Raw genomic sequence first — 17,639 nt, 5'->3', positions numbered from 1 at the left:
AAGGTTTGAGGTTGTTCTTATTGTGTCTAATCTCTTTGTGCTACATTACTGACTTGCATAACAACTTCACCAATCATATAAAGAACTTTCCAAGTTGGTTACCACAAAATACAGAATATAGTTGGCTTTTATTGTCACATTAGATAAACAATTGGATTGCTGAGAAAAATGAATAAACATCGATAAACATTTATATTTTGCATACTGTCTGTCTGTCAGTACAATTACTTCACTTGCATTCATTGTTTTGATCCTACAGGTGTGGGTGGTGCAGTTTCACATACGTATTTACACTTGGACATCAAAGCCAGTGACTGCCAAGAGTTCTGATTACTAACAACACTAGGAGGATGGGAGCAGCTTCAAGTCTGCTCCACCAATGAAGATCACATCTGGTCATCTACCTCAAAACCATTTTCCTATACGGATTTTATATTCCTTAATGTCATTTGTTTCGAATAATGGATCAATCTTGATTTCCAAAAGGTTTAATAAAGTATCACACAAAAGCTACTGAAGATAGAACCCAGGGTGTTGATGCAGTACTTTAGCATCAAGAGGGAGGAATGGCTAACTTACAGAAGACAAAAGTTGTGATGAAGGAGGCATTTCCAGGATGGCAACCTGTAACTAGTGCAGTGCCACAGAGATTAGTGCTGGACCTAAAATTATTTCCATATATTTAAATGTACAGAGGGATATAGACAAGTTCAAGTGAGTAGGCAAAAACTTGGAAGATTGAATACAATGTGGAAAAATATTAAGTCATGCACTTTGGCAGGAAGAATAGAGGGACTGAACATTATGTAAAGGAGAAAGGCCGCACAGAGGATTTGGGGGTCCTCATGCATGAATCACAAAATGTTAGCACCAAAGTTCAGCAGGTAACAGGAGAGGCACAGACTACTGGCTTTTCTTCCAAAAGGAAATGGAGTATAAAAATAGCAAGATCTTGCTGAAACTGCACAAGGAACTGGTCAGAACTGACCAGGAATACTGAGAAGAGCCAGATTTTGTCCTCCTGACGAAGCAAAGAAATACTGATCATGGAAACAGTGGAGAGAAAAATTTTATGAGGCTTACCCCAATTATAGAGGGATTTTGAAGGGAAGGGCACTCAATAGGGAATCTACAACAAAACTGACAGTTTCGTCCGAGTGCACAGGAGTTGCACGTGGCGATCCTACACCACCTCATTGCGACAGACTCCAAAGAAGGTATCGCCCAGGAAAATCAACTTTACACACTTGAAACCCTTCGAAAAACTATTTCAATTGGAATATTCCAAAGAAGTAGCATTAGTCAGGGAAGGCCAGACTACTACATGCTTTCTAATTGCAGAGAGATGTTCAACAGACTCTATTACTACCTCACATCTTCAGATCCCTTCTTTCATCAAAAATGAAATGCAGAAGTAGCAATCTGCAGCAGAATACCACTTCCCCAAAAATGCAGCCCATTGTTTTCACTTGTGGGAGAGTTCAGAACCAGAGGGCATAATCTCAGATGAAGAGATTGCCCATTCAACACAGATGAGAAGTCACTTCTTTTTGGAAAGTAATGAGTCTTGAATTCTATACCACAGAGGGCTATTGAGGCCAAGTTGGACACATTTTTAATTAAAAGAGCATTGAGGGTCATGGGGATATGGCAGGAGTGAGGTATTAGATTACAAATAATCTTGCTGAATGGCAGAGCTGACTTGACGGGCCAAATGTCAAGATTAGAGTGGTGCTGGAAAAGCACTGCAGGTAAGGCAGCATCCAAGGAGCAAGAAAATCAACATTTCAGGCAAAAGCCCTTCATCAGGAATTGATGGGCCAAATGTCCTCCATACGCAGCCGTCCTATGGATTTGAACATCCAATGCCCACTAAGAATTCCAAATATTCACTAAAGTGAATGAAGAAATTCTTCAACACCTCAGTCTCATATGGCTTTCAGCTTAGTTTGAGACTTGATTGCAGACCCCAAACCCAAAAGAAAGTTCATCACATCTTCAAATTGAAATTTTAAGAGTTACCTTCATAGCATCTTCTAGTTTAGCAGAGAGATGTGGTACAGCCTTCTGCACCCGCTGATATTCTTCCCGCTGACGCCTCAAAAGAGGAGCCTTCATTTCCACTTCTTTCACAATTTCAGCCAAATATTTGCTGACTCTCTTATTTTCCTGTTTTGCTAGTAGCAATTGGTCTTGGGCTTCTACATATCCGTTATATAACTATTCATGGAAGCAAAAAAAGTGTATTTATATACATCACCCATTCTAAAGACCAAAACACTCAAGATAACAATCTTCTCAATTTCGTAACCACATGTAATTTGATCAATAAGCACTCAACAATTTAGTATATTAGTTGTTAAGTGCTAAAAGAAGCAATCCTCAGATTCCAACGAAAGTAATATAGCAATGACAATACTTCATTCCATCAATGGAAGTGGTCACAAAATCCAAAACTAAATAGCAGTATTAACATTTTAATAGGTTTGCAATAGACTGAGGATTTGATCATAAACACGCTTATTCGGCTTCAGCTTTGACTGCGACCACAAAATTCCTGGCACTGCGACAATGAAAGAGGACCTTCAATGGATCTCAAGAAAAGCACAGGCCTGGGTCATTTATTTGATACTTGGTAAAAAAAAAAGATGACTGACACTAACATCATACCTCTGTAAGTTTCATTCCAGGCTTTACAATCTTAGCAACAGCTGCTGCAGTGGGTGACATAGCTGAAAGTTCTTCTTCTGAAAGGGTGGCCACTCCTTATAGCAGAAATTACAAGCAGTTAGATAAGAGAAAAACAGAACATGTTTTATGGAACAATCACTCAAAATCAAACTAATATCTGCACCTTTACGTTTTGTAGCTGACAGGAGATGGTTAGCATTTTCCAATTCTTTTTCAAGTTGGTTGATCTTTTCATTCAGCTCAGCAACGATTCTGGTCTTTGAGGCATCGACCTCAATCAGTTGATCTTCAGTGATTTTATGGGCTAAAACAAATAACAATTCCAAAAGATGCTTAGTTTTACACATAATTTACAACACCAACAAAAAAATGCCATCATTTGATGTAGCAGTCTAACCTTCATTTGCTTGTTTCAGTAGACTATGAAGCTCCTCAACCGCTCTGGTCAGTTCAGTTGCCTTTGCTTCTGCATCATCTGCAGAACCCTGCAATTCGATAATAAGACTGTATTCAGATACTACATACATTTAAATACAGAGAGACAATCTCTGCTTTACAAAGATAGCAAAATCACAATCAAACACTTTGGATGAACAAACATATTCTAAGATTGACGAGGTAAAAACAATAACTGCAGATGCTGGAAACCAAATTCTGGATTAGTGGTGCTGGAAGAGCACAGCAGTTCAGGCAGCATCCAACGAGCAACGAAACCGACGTTTCGGGCAAAAGCCCTTCATCAGGAATAAAGGCAGTGACCGTGAAGCGTGGAGAGATAAGCTAGAGGAGGGTGCGGGTGGGGAGAGAGTAGCATAGAGTACAATGGGTGAGTGGGGGAGGAGATAGATCAGGGAGAGGAGGGTGAAGTGGATAGGTGGAAAAGGATCTAGGCAGGTCGGACAAGTCCGGACAAGTCAAGGGGACAGTGCTGAACTGGAAGTGACCAGGTGGTGACCAGGGCCTCCAAGCACTCCGTTTCTTCCTCTCCAGACATCCCCAACAGTACCCTTCCACTGACACTCTCATTCGTTTGGCTGAACTGGTCCTCACCCTTAACAATTTCTCCTTTGAATCCTCCCACTTCCTCCAGACCAAAGGGGTGGCCATGGGCACACGTATGGGCCCCAGCTATGCCTGTCTCTTTGTTGGCTATGTAGAACAGTTGATCTTCCGTAATTACACCGGCACCACTCCCCACCTCTTCCTCCGCTACATTGATGACTGCATTGGCGCCACCTCGTGCTCCCGCGAGGAGGTTGAGCAATTCATCAACTTCACCAACACATTCCACCCTGACCTTAAATTTACTTGGACCATCTCTAACACCTTCCTCCCCTTCCTGGACCTCTCCATCTCCATTAGTGACGACCAATTTGACACTGACATTTTTTACAAACCCACCAACTCCCACAGCTACCTGGATTACACCTCTTCCCACCCTATCTCTTGCAAAAATGCCATCCCGTGTTCCCAATTTCTCCGCCTCCGCCGTATCTGCTCCCAGGAGGACCAGTCACACCATAGAACACACCAGATGGCCTGCTTCTTTAGAGACCTCAATTTCCCTTCCCACATGGTTAAAGATGCCCTCCAGTGCATCTTGTCCACATCCCGCACCTCCGCCCTCAGACACCACCCCTCCAACCGTAACAAGGACAGAACGCCCCTGGTGCTCACCTTCCACCCTACAAACCTTCGCATAAACCAAATCATCCGCCGACATTTCCGCCACCTCCAAAAAGACCCCACCACCAGGGATATATTTCCCTCCCCACCCCTTTCCGCCTTCCGCAAAGACCGTTCCCTCCGCGACTACGTGGTCAGGTCCACACCCCCCTACGACCCACCCTCCCATTCTGGCACTTTCCCCTGCCACCACAGGAACTGTAATACCTGTGCCCACACCTCCTCCCTCACCTCTATCCAAGGCCCTAAAGGAGCCTTCCACATCCAAAGTTTTACCTGCACATCCACTGATATCATTTACTGTATCTGTTGCTCCCGATGTGGTCTCCTCTACATTGGGGAGACTGGGCGCCTCCTAGCAGAGTGCTTTAGGGAACATCTCCGAGACACCCGCACCAATCAACCAAACCGCCCCGTGGCCCAACATTTCAACTCCCCCTCCCACTCTGCCGAGGACATGGAGGTCCTGGGCCTCCTTCACCGCCGCTCCCTCACCACCAGACGCCTGGAGGAAGAACACCTCATCTTCCGCCTCGGAACACTTCAACCCCAGGGCATCAATGTGGACTTCAACAGCTTCCTCATTTCCCCTTCCCCCACCTCATCCTAGCTTCAAACTTCCAGTTCAGCACTGTCCCCTTGACTTGTCCGACCTGCCTAGATCCTTTTCCACCAATCCACTCCACCCTCTCCTCCTTGACCTATCACCTTCATCTCCTCCTCCACTCAGCCATTGTACTCTATTCTACTCTCTCCCCACCCCCACCCTCCTCTAGCTTATCTCTCCACGCTTCAGGCTCACTGCTTTTATTCCTGATGAAGGGCTTTTGCCCGAAACGTCGATTTCGCTGCTCGTTGGATGCTGCCTGAACTGCTGTGCTCTTCCAGCACCACTAATCCAGAATATTCTAAGATTGGTCAAGGAAAATAATGATCAAATTTAGTTACGAGCATCATAAATAATTCCTGCACTACCATTATTCTTTTCTAACAGTTCTATTTGATAAGTGTATCATGCCCATTTCTGTTGTGAAAATTATGAAGTAGGCGTATGGCAGACAGTAAAGTTTCGAAGGATTACTGGACCCAAAACATTAATTCTGCTTTCTCTCCAGTTGCAGCCAGACCCGATTTTTTCCAGTGACTTCTGTTTCTGATTTTAGCATGTACAGTTCTTTGTTTTCTTGTTTAGTGTGCAAGATATTACTGCATTTTTGATAAAAACAAAAGTTACTGACAGTCACTGCAAGTTGCAATTACATTGTTGGTGCGTTCAAGCACAGAAGGAGGCATATGTACAGGCTGGCATCAGGAAGTGTATATAATTAACTTGTTTTCAGCATCAGGTTGTTGACTGGTTTGTGGAGTTGTGACCAGTTGTGGATGCAGGTGGTCATCAACCATACAACACAGATTTGACACCTGGATGGCTGAACAGCTTGTGGGTGTTCATGCTACCGAAACAAGCATTTAGATGGGTGCATGGGCAAATGGTGCATCTTCCTTTCCAATAAAATTCCTATGAAATCAGTTGATCTTCCCTTGTCAGTTGCTGCAAGCTAAGGGCTTTGACCATTAACTATGAGACCTGGTAGTTAACATAACAAACTGCTTGTGCATCCTAAGAGGTGAGAAGAACCTGCAGAAGAGAATGAAGATCAGAAAAATTTGGAAACATGGATTATCCTGGCAAGCCATGCGAACCTGGGGTGACTCAATTGAGTCAAACATATTTTTTCCTTCCACCCATAGCAATGTTTTGCCTACCTCTGTTTGCATGTGTGCACAAAAGGGGCATGATGGAAATACATCCCAGGAAGTTATTTGAGTGGAACTGAGAAATAAGAAAGAGACGATCACCTCATTGGGATTGTATCGTGGTCCGCCTAATAGTCAGAAGGAAATTGAGAAACAAACTTGTAAGGGGATCTCAGTTATCTGTAAGAATAATAGGGTGGTTATGGTAGGGGATTTTAACTTTCCATACACAGACTGGGACTGCCATAGTGTTAAAGGTTTAGATGGAGAGGAATTTGTTAAATGTGTACAAGAAAATTTTCTGATTCAGTATGTGGATATAACTACTAGAGAAGGTGCAAAACTTGACCTACTCTTGAGAAATAAGGCAGGGCAGGTGGTGAAGGTGTCAGTGGGAGAGCACTTTGGGGACAGCAACCATAATTCTATTAGTTTTAAAATAGTAATGGAAAAAAGACAGACCAGATCTGAAAGTTCAGGTTCTAAACTGGAGGAAGCTTAATTTTGATGGTATTAGGCAAGAACTTTCAAACGCTGAATGGGGGCAGATGTCAAATTCAGCATAAATGTAAATATAATTTAATGATGAATTTGACAGTACACTCACACTTGCTGCACTAAAGGCAAAAAAGGGAGCACAGAAGGATAAAATTAAATATTTGTGAAAAGACGCAAAAGGCTGATTCACATTAATGTTTTATTTGTACTTGATAATGCTGCAGATAGAAATAATGAACCACTAAATAATCCGTGAGTGAAATAATTCATCTTCCTGGTTTAAAATCCTCCCTCAAACATTTCAGAATGGTATTTTGCCAGTGACTGTGTAAATGAGAATTATATAATGTATAATTATATAATATATTAGCTTTCAAAGCATTAAAAGTGTATCTTAAACGAGCATAATAAGCCGTACAAAAACAGAAAGTTTACCTTGTACAAGTTTGATAACTTCACATGGGCATTCAGTTCATTTCGAAACCTTTCGTCCATGACTGCTGACTGCTCCTTAGACTAGGAAACAAAAGCATGCGAGTTTTTTGTTTAAAAACATATACTTGCAATTGATCATTTCAAAAAGGAGCTGAAGAACTGGGTTCAAATATTTTTCATTGTTTATCACTTTGATTTGATTAAGTTTTTTAAAATTTATTCACTCTGTGGGGTGTGGGCATTGAGGCCTGGTCAGCATTTATTGCCCGTCACTAGTTGCTCTTGAGAAGGTAGGGGTGAGCTGCCTTCTTTAACCACTGCATTCCACGCTGCAAGTTGACCCACAATGTCATTTAGGAGTGAAGTCTAGGATTTTGACAGAGTGACAGTGAAGGAATGGCGATATATTTCCAAGTCAGGATAGTCAGTGGTTTGGAGGGGAACTTCGAGGTGACATTGCTCCCATTTCTCTGCTGCTCTTGTCCTTCTAGATGGAAATGGTTATGAGTTTGCTGTTGTCTGAGAATCTTTGGTGAATTTCTGCAGTGCACATTGTAGATAGTACACACTACTGCTGTGTTGGTGGTGGAGGTAGAGGATGTAGTAACCACTCAAGCAGGCTGGACGTGGTCTTCTTAAGTTCAGGTTTTTTTTCCTCTTTATTCATTCACAGGATGAGGGCATTGCTGCGGGGCATCATTGTTACCCATCCCTCACTGCCCAAAGGATAGTTTAAGAGTCAGGAATTACATGTCGGACGGACCAGGTTCAGATGGCAGTTTCCTGTTTAAAAGATATTAGTGAAACGAGTGGGTTTTTTTCCAGAGAACTGGTAATGGTTTCACGGTCATCATTAGACTCTTAATTCCAGATTTATTTTTAAAATTGAAGTCAAATTCCACCATTTGAACCTGGGACCGCTGAACGTTTCCTGGGTCTCTGGATTAACAGTCTGGTAATAATACTGCTAGGCCATTGCCTCTACTAAATAAGCATATTTTGCTTAATTGTAATTAGTTTCTTTAGGACAAAAAAATCCAGATGGCTTAGCTCAACAAAACATTTTTGACTTAAGCTTTTTTGGCTAATATTGCTGAAGCTAATGTAAGCTTTGGTCAAGACATGCACGAATGCTTAGAGGTTAAGTTATATTATACAAACACAACTATCTTTAAAAAGATAACAAAGTCTACCCGATGACCCAGTATCATATGGCAATGTTGAGCTTTGATTTGTTTTAGGCGTTGATCATTACTGCGGAGACAAACTTGGTTTTTGTAATTGATGTTATTAATAGGTTTTGAAAAACATACCAAATCACTAGGAGATGACATCTTCTATGCAGAGGTGCCAATTGTACATTGGTGTTACCTTATCTAAGTAATGATCTCGTCAGTCAACTAAGAGAGACAAACTGTTGTAATCCTATAACCGATTAGCATGTTAAAGAATCAGTGAGAATACAGTAATGAATGATAGTATCAAGATTTGTAGCTCAGGCTGACGTTTGTGAACCTCCAGCTTAGCGGGCAAACCTACATCCAGTGTAAAGATGACCATTAAAAAATTTAAAGAGAGAATAGACTACCTAGGCAATTTCAGAATGACTGAACTGCCCATGCATGAAGGAAATAAGAAGAACGCAGGGTGCATTTGATCATTTGAGTGGATATGCTTAGTTTTAATAGCTCAAATGTAAAGTGCAAGCATCACAAATACACCAAAGGAGGGGGTCTTTGAAATAAGGAAGGGAGGGAGAAAATAATGAATCAATGATGAAGGCAGAAGAAGTCCGGTTAGCAAAACAGAATGAGAAACCTACGCTCTGTCACTCTGTTGAAAACTGGCTTTCCAACATGGAGAGGCTGAAAACCACTTGTTACTTAATTTAGTTTTCTTTTTCACTTGTCTTTACAACTTCAATTCTGTCCCCACTTGTGAAAATGCATTTATGCCCAAAAATGGGTCTTGTAACCACGTGAACGTAAAATGGTCTCAATCTTAGTCTATAATTTTTAGTGCAGGTATTACAAATAAGTTTAAAATTCAACTCCCAATTCTCATGAAGCCTTAGAAATACCATCACAGACCAAATACAAGACAGTTCAAATTTCATCTACGCTGTATAATTTGATCTTTGTTGCTGTTAAAGTTCCACAACTATAGTGGATTGTTTGCAACACTCGGTGCTTAAACCATGAAAACAGAAAATTAAAATTTTACAATATCAGCAGACCGGAGAAACTTGATCTATCGAATAGTTGTTATTTCAATTCTTGACAAATTATCTTGGAACAAGCAAAACAATCAATAACAGAAAATAGCTATTAAACTGGTACAACCTAACCAGTTTTGAAATACTCAACTTTATTGCAGAATTGGAAACAAACTAACCTCTTTCAATTTACTCATCAATTCCTCAATCTGCTTCTCAAAATTTTCCTTCGTGACTTTCAAAGTCTGCATCTGCTCATCCATGCTGCACATCTGCAAACGACATTAGAATCAACACTTAAGAGCAGAGTCCTGCCCCGACATCGGGTCAAGTATTGTTTGAAATAAATACAAAAATTTGTGGTGTCAGCCCAGCTCAGTTAGTGCTATGTTTGCCTTAAGCCAGATGGGATCAGGCCTCATCCTAAATTAAGTACAATCTAGAGCATGTATTTGGTCAGCACTCTTTTAAACAAATTTTAAGCTGAGACCCTTTCAGCCCAATCTGGGGGACATATGATTTGATGACTTTACCAAAGAATAGAGAGGACACTCCTGTCAACAAACATCGAACCCCCACCAACATAAAAAAAAACTTGAATGGCCAAAGTCTTCAATTTATGCGACCTTGATGCATCCAAATGTCCATCTATTTACAAAAGCAAACCTTCGGAGGCCCCTCACAAACAAGAATATGAATAAATTATGCAAAATACTAGATATACATTACCTCATCTTTTTTGGTCTCTAGACTGCATCTGAGTTCAAGAATTTCATTGCTCTTTTCACGACGAAGCTCAAGTAGCTCATCAGTTTTGGTCTTTAATTCTGCATTCAACCAACTATTCTGGTTCGTCAGTAACTCCTTTTCCTGTTCAAGACGTTTTTCACGATACTGCAAAGAAATCATAGCTTTATGACCACTTATTTGGAATATCTGTTGGAAATACAGCAACATTTGATTGTTGATATAATACAGAAGAGATCCTCTGACAAAACAACAACGACATTAACAAACAAATTCAGAGCAGGAGTGACCATTTGGCCCTCAGGCACGCTCCATCATTCTACATAATCATGGTTGATTCAACTGTCGTCTCCAATCCAAATCCTCATTTACATTAAATTCTAAACAAATCTAAAGCTACCTCTGCCTTAAAATACCACAATGCTTTAATATATTGGATTATGTAACTAAGCAGAGACAACCAAAAGGGGCACCCCTCCTTCCATAAAATATTTATATGTCAAGCCCAAATGTTCATACAAGTATAGTTGTGTTTCAGACCAAACCTAACATTTGTACTGATAGTTACTTTGCATAATCTTGGATTTGCTCCAAATATGAGTGCTTATTATGCATTAACGAGTCACAAAATATTTTTACCTATCCACCCTATACAACAACGGCATCTCCCCATCACAAAATATTTCATCTACTTTCAGCCAACAATCAGTTCAATGATTTTGTGTATAGAATTGTTTTCCATAGTCTGCTCAACATCTCTCGATAGCTGAAATACCACACAAACATGAAGGTGAGAACTATCAAAAGAATACTCTAACTTAGTTCCAGCTTACTGACAATCCTAGAACCTATTTAAAATTTTGCAACACAATGCAGGCTCACTGGGATAACCCCAATAGCACTCTATTTCTACCTCTTAACCTTAGGAAATTTATTTCCACTTCGCCCCATCTTCAGAGATGGGCAGAACAAGAAAAGTCACCAGACTCTATTCTGATGCAGTAGCAATGACCCTACGTTGAGACAGGAGGTTCAGATTCATGTTTCACCTGTCATTAAGGTGTGTTGCAACATGTTCTAACAGATATATTAAGACTTTTCAGGACAAAATAAGGTCAATGTTGCTTCAAGAGATGCTGAAAGATAGGCTGCCCGGCCACAAAGAATATGAACTTCTACTTGCCAGAAAAATACCAGATAGTTTGCAACATTGTTAATTCTTATTTATCCAGGATAAAAACTAACCACGATCACAGCAATTGTGGCCAGACAGGGCCAATTGAAATAATGAACTTATGATGAACAATAATAAATTTACCCTGGAGTTACAAAAGATGGACACAGATTAGAGCATTGTGGAAAACAGAACCCAGCCTTGACCAAAATGACTATGCTAATCCACAGGCTGCAGGATCCAGACAGATTGCAGTTGCCACAGACAGTTTGTAAACAAACTTGACAGCTGCAGACCCTGCAATACAGACTTGAATTTGGACGTCAATGGGACAATGGAATGCTGCCCTCTGGGTAACCGGGAGCATCGGGTCATTGGCTAGATACCGAGGCACCTAGCACCCTTCTTTGGAGGGGCTACATGTACCCAGCACCTACCATAATGGACACCAAACGGCCACCCTGCCATCAATGTGCCAACGCCTGGTCGGATCCAATTGATCAGGGTAATCAAACCTAATCAATGCATTGGCAGATCCTCAAGACCCTCCCAAAAGGGCGTGAAGACTCAGTAGAATAACAATTGCCGCAAAAACCCACTCAGCACAGTAATTTGAGAATAACCACCAAAAGAGAAGGCATTTCCAAGACCATCAGAAGTAGTAGTAATCACCATGCGGAACCTAGCCAAGTTCTGGTGTAGTGGTATATGATCATACAAAGTTAAAGCATAAGATAGGTTACAGTGTTTATCTTAAGTTTATAGCATACTTTACTGTTCTAAAATTATGTTCACTATTTTTAAGTGTCGACTCGCAGTTCTTTTTGATAAATATAAAAGTTTAAACACACAGTGTGGCAAGCACAGCACAATCCGTCTACACCTCATGGAAAGCCAACCACAGTCTGCACATTCTTCAACTTAATGCAGAATTTAAGCTATGCTAACTTTGGCCTCAACAATAACAGGATCTCTGCCGGTCAATACATAAACATACCTAATAATTTGCCTCAATTTGTTTCTTTTTAAACCTTCTCCCCATACTCCTTCAATGTGGGTGACCGAAAGTCTCAATCATAAGTGCAAACTACATTTGAGCATTCATAATCCTCTTAGTCAGCTCTCAACTGACACATGATTAATCTCTCATCCCAACAATGTACAATCTAGAACTAGTCAGTGGGGCTGTTTCCTCTGTCTCTACCCTGTCAAGCTCGTCTGCTGTTTTCATCCATGAAATCACTCAAACTTGAGACAGTTGAACTCAGGTCGTGATGAGACAACACAGTCAAGCTAGGAATTAATCCAGTAGACTTTTACTGCCCTAACAAGGCAAGCATATCCTTCCTTAAATATGGAGATCAGAACTCTTTATTTTCACAGTATGACTTGCTTAAAATACCTAAACTTATCTTTTATCCTGACTAATCCTCTATTCTTGCTCATACATGTTCAACTCCATTACTGCTCATTTTGCATATCAACTTTGAACATGACATCTTTTTAAAAACCTTTTCTGAAATTCACATCCACTCTTCATCCACCACAAAACTAATTTGTCAGTCAATACCTTTTTGTTCTAAAATTATGTTTGATCATACTGTAAGTGCATTGCTGAAATGTGCTTTGAAACCTTAGCAATTTCAGTGTTGGCGCACTGCAGGCTTCCACCTTCTCTCTTTCTGGAAGATGAACATTACAGTTGTGAAATGTCCAATTAACTGGGGTGGCTCCAAGCTTGAAGGAATTTTGGAAAATCATAACCAATATATCCAACATCGCTGCAACTACCTTTTGGATGCAGGCTACTGGATAGAGACTGACAACTCTGAAACATGGCAGTGATATGAATTATGTTAAGCTGCTTTCTTGGCACTTCATCTACTCTACTTCTGTAATTTACACAACATTTAGTCAACGTTTCTGTCACTCCCCCATTGCATCAAGTAATGTACACAATTACTGCGTCCAAGAAACAAGTTTCTTTCAGCAAATCCTTTCACATGTTTGTAAATTGTGTCAATGCTCCACATAGCCAGCCCAACCTAGAATGCAATTCTGAATGCTTGATCCAGTTCAGTTAGGGTACAGTGGCATAACATTATGCAAGACAATGACAAAAAAAGTATGATTTTCTATTTTAGGGCTTTAAAATTAGAGGTTAAGTGCCATATCTAAAAATCCATGCATCACTGAATTTAAAACTTAATTTGAAGACAAAACGGATGTTTCAGGCTATAATGATTGACAGATTGGGAGGCACGGTGGCTCAGTGGTTAACACTACTGCCTAAGTGCCAGGGTCCCGGGCTCGATTCCAGCCCCGGGGGACTGTCTGCAGAGAGTTTGCACATTCTTCCAGTGTCTGTGTGGGTGTCCTCCGGGTGCTCCAGTTTCCTCCCCACAACCCAAAGTTGTGCAGGTTAGGTGAATTGGCCATGCTAAATTGCCCAGCATTCAAAGATGTGTAGGTTAGGTGCAATAGTCACGGGTAAATATAGAGCAATAGGGGAATAGGTCTGGGTGGAACTTGCTGGACTGAAGGGCCCGCTTTCAGATTGTAGGGATTCGATAATGATTCTATGAGATAAAGCAACTTTACATTATACTCACCTTAACAGAGACTTCTGATACCTGAAATTCATCAAGTTTTAACTGAAGATCTATCTTTGCTGAATTTGCTTCGACAAGTTTATCATTGAGACATTTTAAATCCTCTGCAAAAACAAATATTTAAATTCACAGGTCAAAAGATTTCTCCAACATTCCATTTAAACTTTTTTGATAAATTGAAAACAAGAGAAGCAGGATCACAGGCAGACAAGAACATTTTCACCTGATCCACTTACCTAATGCGAGCTTGAATTTTAGGAAGTGTGAAATTAAACTTTTTTCCAGAAAATATTTTGATAATTTTAAAAATTGTAATATTGGATCAATGTAACAATGTTACAAAATTGTAACAATGGCCTGCACATTAAAGGCTCAAGATCTTCGCAGATCCTCTAATGATATTAGGAGGTTGCTTAACTTGGTTCAAGTGTGCCAGCAGCATTCGGTTCAGGGGTTGGTGGTCTCTTTGGATGCAGAGAAGGCATTTGATTGGGTAGAATGGCCGTTACTTTTTTATACCCTGGAGCAATTCAGCCTGGGTGCAGGGTTTACTAGATGGATAAGGGTTCTTGACAGTGATCCTTCGGCAGTAGGTTCTCACCGATGGCATAAAGTCTAACAATATTAACACTGGTTGGGGCAGTCGGCAAGGTTTACCCCCTCATCTTTGCTTACCACACAGGTGATTGAGTCATTTGGTGGAGGCCATTCGTGGAAACCCTAATACAGCTGCCTCAAAAAGTAGTGTTGAACATGCATAAAATTACAGTATATGTGGATGATGTTCTCATTTTTCTTTTGAACCTGGCAGTCTCAGTGCCTTGTTTGATACACTGTATTAATTCATTTGGTTCTTTCTCAGAATAAAGATCAATTTTTCAAAGTCAGAGGCTTTACCTATGGGGGGGTGTTATGAGAATACCTGATGTGGAAGGTTCCCCTTTAAGTGTGCACAGGGAGATTTTCTTTACTTGGGCCTCTGTTACCCCTAGTTTTGATCAATTATTCAAGGCTAAGTTTGCTCATTTGTTTGACAAGATTAAACGAGACCTTCAAAGATAGGGGTCCTTCCAATATCATGGTTGGGTCGACCCAGTCTCATTGCTCCAGAGTTTGCCAAATTTACCTCCCTTAGATGTACATGGGAAAAAGCTTTTTAACATTCTCACTTTTTGTGCGAGTACTGGGTGTCTGAGAATCCCCAGGTCTGTCAGGATGGCATAAGTTAATTATGGAACACATTCCTTTAGACTTTCTTACAAATATGGTCACCAAAAAACGGACAACCTTTACGAGACATGGCATCCCTTTTTGAATTATTTGGAAACAGATATGTCCGCCATTTTGATTAAGGCTTTCATTATGATGGTTTGGTCTGATAAACCTAATGCAATGACAGGAAGAATTTCAAACAAATATGTGTTTAATAATTGATGCTCTCGAAGGTTGAGAGCCATGGTCTTGCTGCACTGAGCGGCATTACTTATTTGTTTATTGATTTGTAAGAAGTTTAGTTTTGATTTATTTTGTAGAGTAGTATAGCAGAAAGTTTATTGTTATTTTTGTTTCTATGATGCTATATTTTCATATTTTGTAACTTCCTAATTTTGTAAACAAAGATTTTTCAGAAAATATTTTTAAAAAGGCTCAAGATCTTCACAAACATATTGCAATTTTTCAAAAAGGCGAACTAAAATTTAAAATCAACTTATTAACACATACCATTCAAGCGTTCCACTTCCTGTGACCGACGCTCAAGTGTTCTCACGAGTTCTCGTTTTTCATTATCCAACTCATCTTTTGTGCGTGCAAGTTGATTCTGTTTTACAATTTTAAAACATCAAGTTAGCATTCCATTTTCTTTTTATCTTGACTAAATCGAACCAAAAACTGAATGGACCAAACATTTAATACTATGGTCCCAAGAGGGGGTCTGACACTGGGAATTTTATGGTGATTAGCTCGACTTCTTGACTCCAAAGTCAGTCCACCATCTACAATGCACAATTCAAGAGTGTGATGGCATACTCTCCACACTTACCTAAATGACCACACATCCAATATTTGAGAATCCAACACCATCCAGGAAGAAAAAGCAAACCAAACATCTGCTTAAATTTGCTGTCCCTCCACTGCGAATGCAACATATATCTTTGCAAAATGCACTGTAGCAACTCTCGAAACTCCATCAACACAGGCATGCAACCTCTATCACCACAGAACAAGGGGAAACAGTGGAAACACCAGCTGCAAGCTCTCCTTCAAACCTCGTTCCATTCCGGCTTGGAACCAAAACACAGTTGCTACATTGTCATTGAATCAAAATCCTGAAGTTCCTTCTCAGCTTTGTACGTTCATTTTATCAAAATGGACTGCATAGGTTTAAGGTGGCAGCTCACCTTCTTGAAAGTGATTCGGAGCTAGCAACATCCCATAAAAGCATGAAAACATGAATATAAAGTATTACCATTTGCTAAAAATTAGTCAGTTATGTCCCAGCAATTCATTTGGATTCCCCTGTTTTATTATGGACTGTGGATAGGTGCTCTTACATTTCAAGTTTTCACATCTTTCCAGACTCCGATTCTTTCAAAGGTTTATTCCTTTACCAATGTGCTTCCTTACTCAATTCTTTCATTGGTCTACTTAGTTTCATTGTACATCCCTTCTCACCTGCTGCAGTTCACAATGAGCATATCCTTTTGGTACAACTGATTCACCTTACAATATCATTGGTGTCAGAGTCCCATGAAATATACAAACACTTCCAACAGAGGAGCCAGTCATTTGGTCCATCATTTTCACAAAGATCCCACCAGGCTAATTACATTACACAAGAGAATATACTGCTTAACTGTTGAGTGTTCTGCCTTGACCACACTTTAGCGCAGCAAATTTCAGACTCTCATCATTTTCTGAACTAAAACACTGGTCGTTAACTCTCTCTCAGTGTTATACATCTTATCTTAAATCTACACCCCTGGGTTAGTGACTCCCTTTACTAATGGAAAAACTGCTTTCCTGTACGCATAACTCAACTTACACAACAGGTCTCCTCACACATCGCAGCTCAATTTTAATTTTCAAAATATAGACTGGGACTGCCAAAGTGTTAAGGGGTTAGAGGAAGGGGAATTTGTTAAGTATTACAAGCAAATTTTCTGATTCGGTATGTGGATTTACCTCCTAGAGAAGGTGCAAAACTTGACCTATTCTTGGGAAATAAGGTGACTTGAGGTGTCAATGGGGGAGCACTTTGGGACCAGTGGGCAGATGTTTGCAGGCAAAAGGATAATAGGAGTCCAGAAACAGGATATTCCTGTTGGGCTGAAAAGAAAGGCTGGTAGGTGTAGGTAATGCTGGATGACTAGAGAAATTGAGGTTTGGTTAAGGAAAAGAAGCAAGCAGCAGCACTCCAAAAGCTAGTGCTTCCAATTAAACCTGCTGGACTATAACCTGGTGTTGTGTGATTTTTAACTTTGTACAGCCCAGTCCAACACTGGCATCTCCAAATCATGGCCTAAATGATATTGAGCAAGATACACCCAGTACATTTCCTCAGTACCCAGTCCTCCTCTTCTGTCTCGCAGTAAGCCTTTCTATTCTGCCAGCACTTCTCTAAGCAGCAGGTGTCCTGCAAAGTGTTATCCATGAACTGCATGGACTTGTGAATGCACCACTGTGCTCAGGTTGCCACTCAAGGTCCAGAACTGACAGCTTGGAGTTGCTCCTGCACACGTGGCCATCCAACTGCTATGAAACTCTAGAATTTCCCACGTGGTACAGGATGTGCAAAGCCTCAGCCTGAGCTCTTAGACAAATG

General features: G+C 40.5%; 1 protein-coding gene across 6 annotated transcripts in view; it reads right to left on the bottom strand.

Moving 5' to 3' along the window:
* LOC140479668 (nucleoprotein TPR-like) overlaps nucleotides 1–17,639 on the bottom strand; it is a 152,657-nt gene that overhangs the window by 126,505 nt on the left and 8,513 nt on the right. For all 6 annotated transcript variants that reach the window (XM_072573618.1, XM_072573620.1, XM_072573619.1 and 3 more), the window contains exons 4-12: nucleotides 15,539–15,635; nucleotides 13,817–13,920; nucleotides 10,013–10,177; nucleotides 9,463–9,555; nucleotides 7,069–7,149; nucleotides 3,089–3,176; nucleotides 2,855–2,995; nucleotides 2,671–2,765; nucleotides 2,023–2,220 (exon numbers count right to left, since the gene is read on the bottom strand). In XM_072573618.1, the coding sequence (XP_072429719.1) occupies nucleotides 2,023–2,220; nucleotides 2,671–2,765; nucleotides 2,855–2,995; nucleotides 3,089–3,176; nucleotides 7,069–7,149; nucleotides 9,463–9,555; nucleotides 10,013–10,177; nucleotides 13,817–13,920; nucleotides 15,539–15,635 (1,062 nt within the window). The remainder of the gene's footprint in view (nucleotides 1–2,022; nucleotides 2,221–2,670; nucleotides 2,766–2,854; nucleotides 2,996–3,088; nucleotides 3,177–7,068; nucleotides 7,150–9,462; nucleotides 9,556–10,012; nucleotides 10,178–13,816; nucleotides 13,921–15,538; nucleotides 15,636–17,639) is intronic.

Source organism: Chiloscyllium punctatum, chromosome 7, assembly GCF_047496795.1.
Source record: "Chiloscyllium punctatum isolate Juve2018m chromosome 7, sChiPun1.3, whole genome shotgun sequence".
In the NCBI taxonomy this organism is placed as follows: domain Eukaryota; kingdom Metazoa; phylum Chordata; class Chondrichthyes; order Orectolobiformes; family Hemiscylliidae; genus Chiloscyllium; species Chiloscyllium punctatum.
Note: the sequence above shows the minus strand (reverse complement) of the source record. Positions and strands in the feature narration are given on the sequence as shown.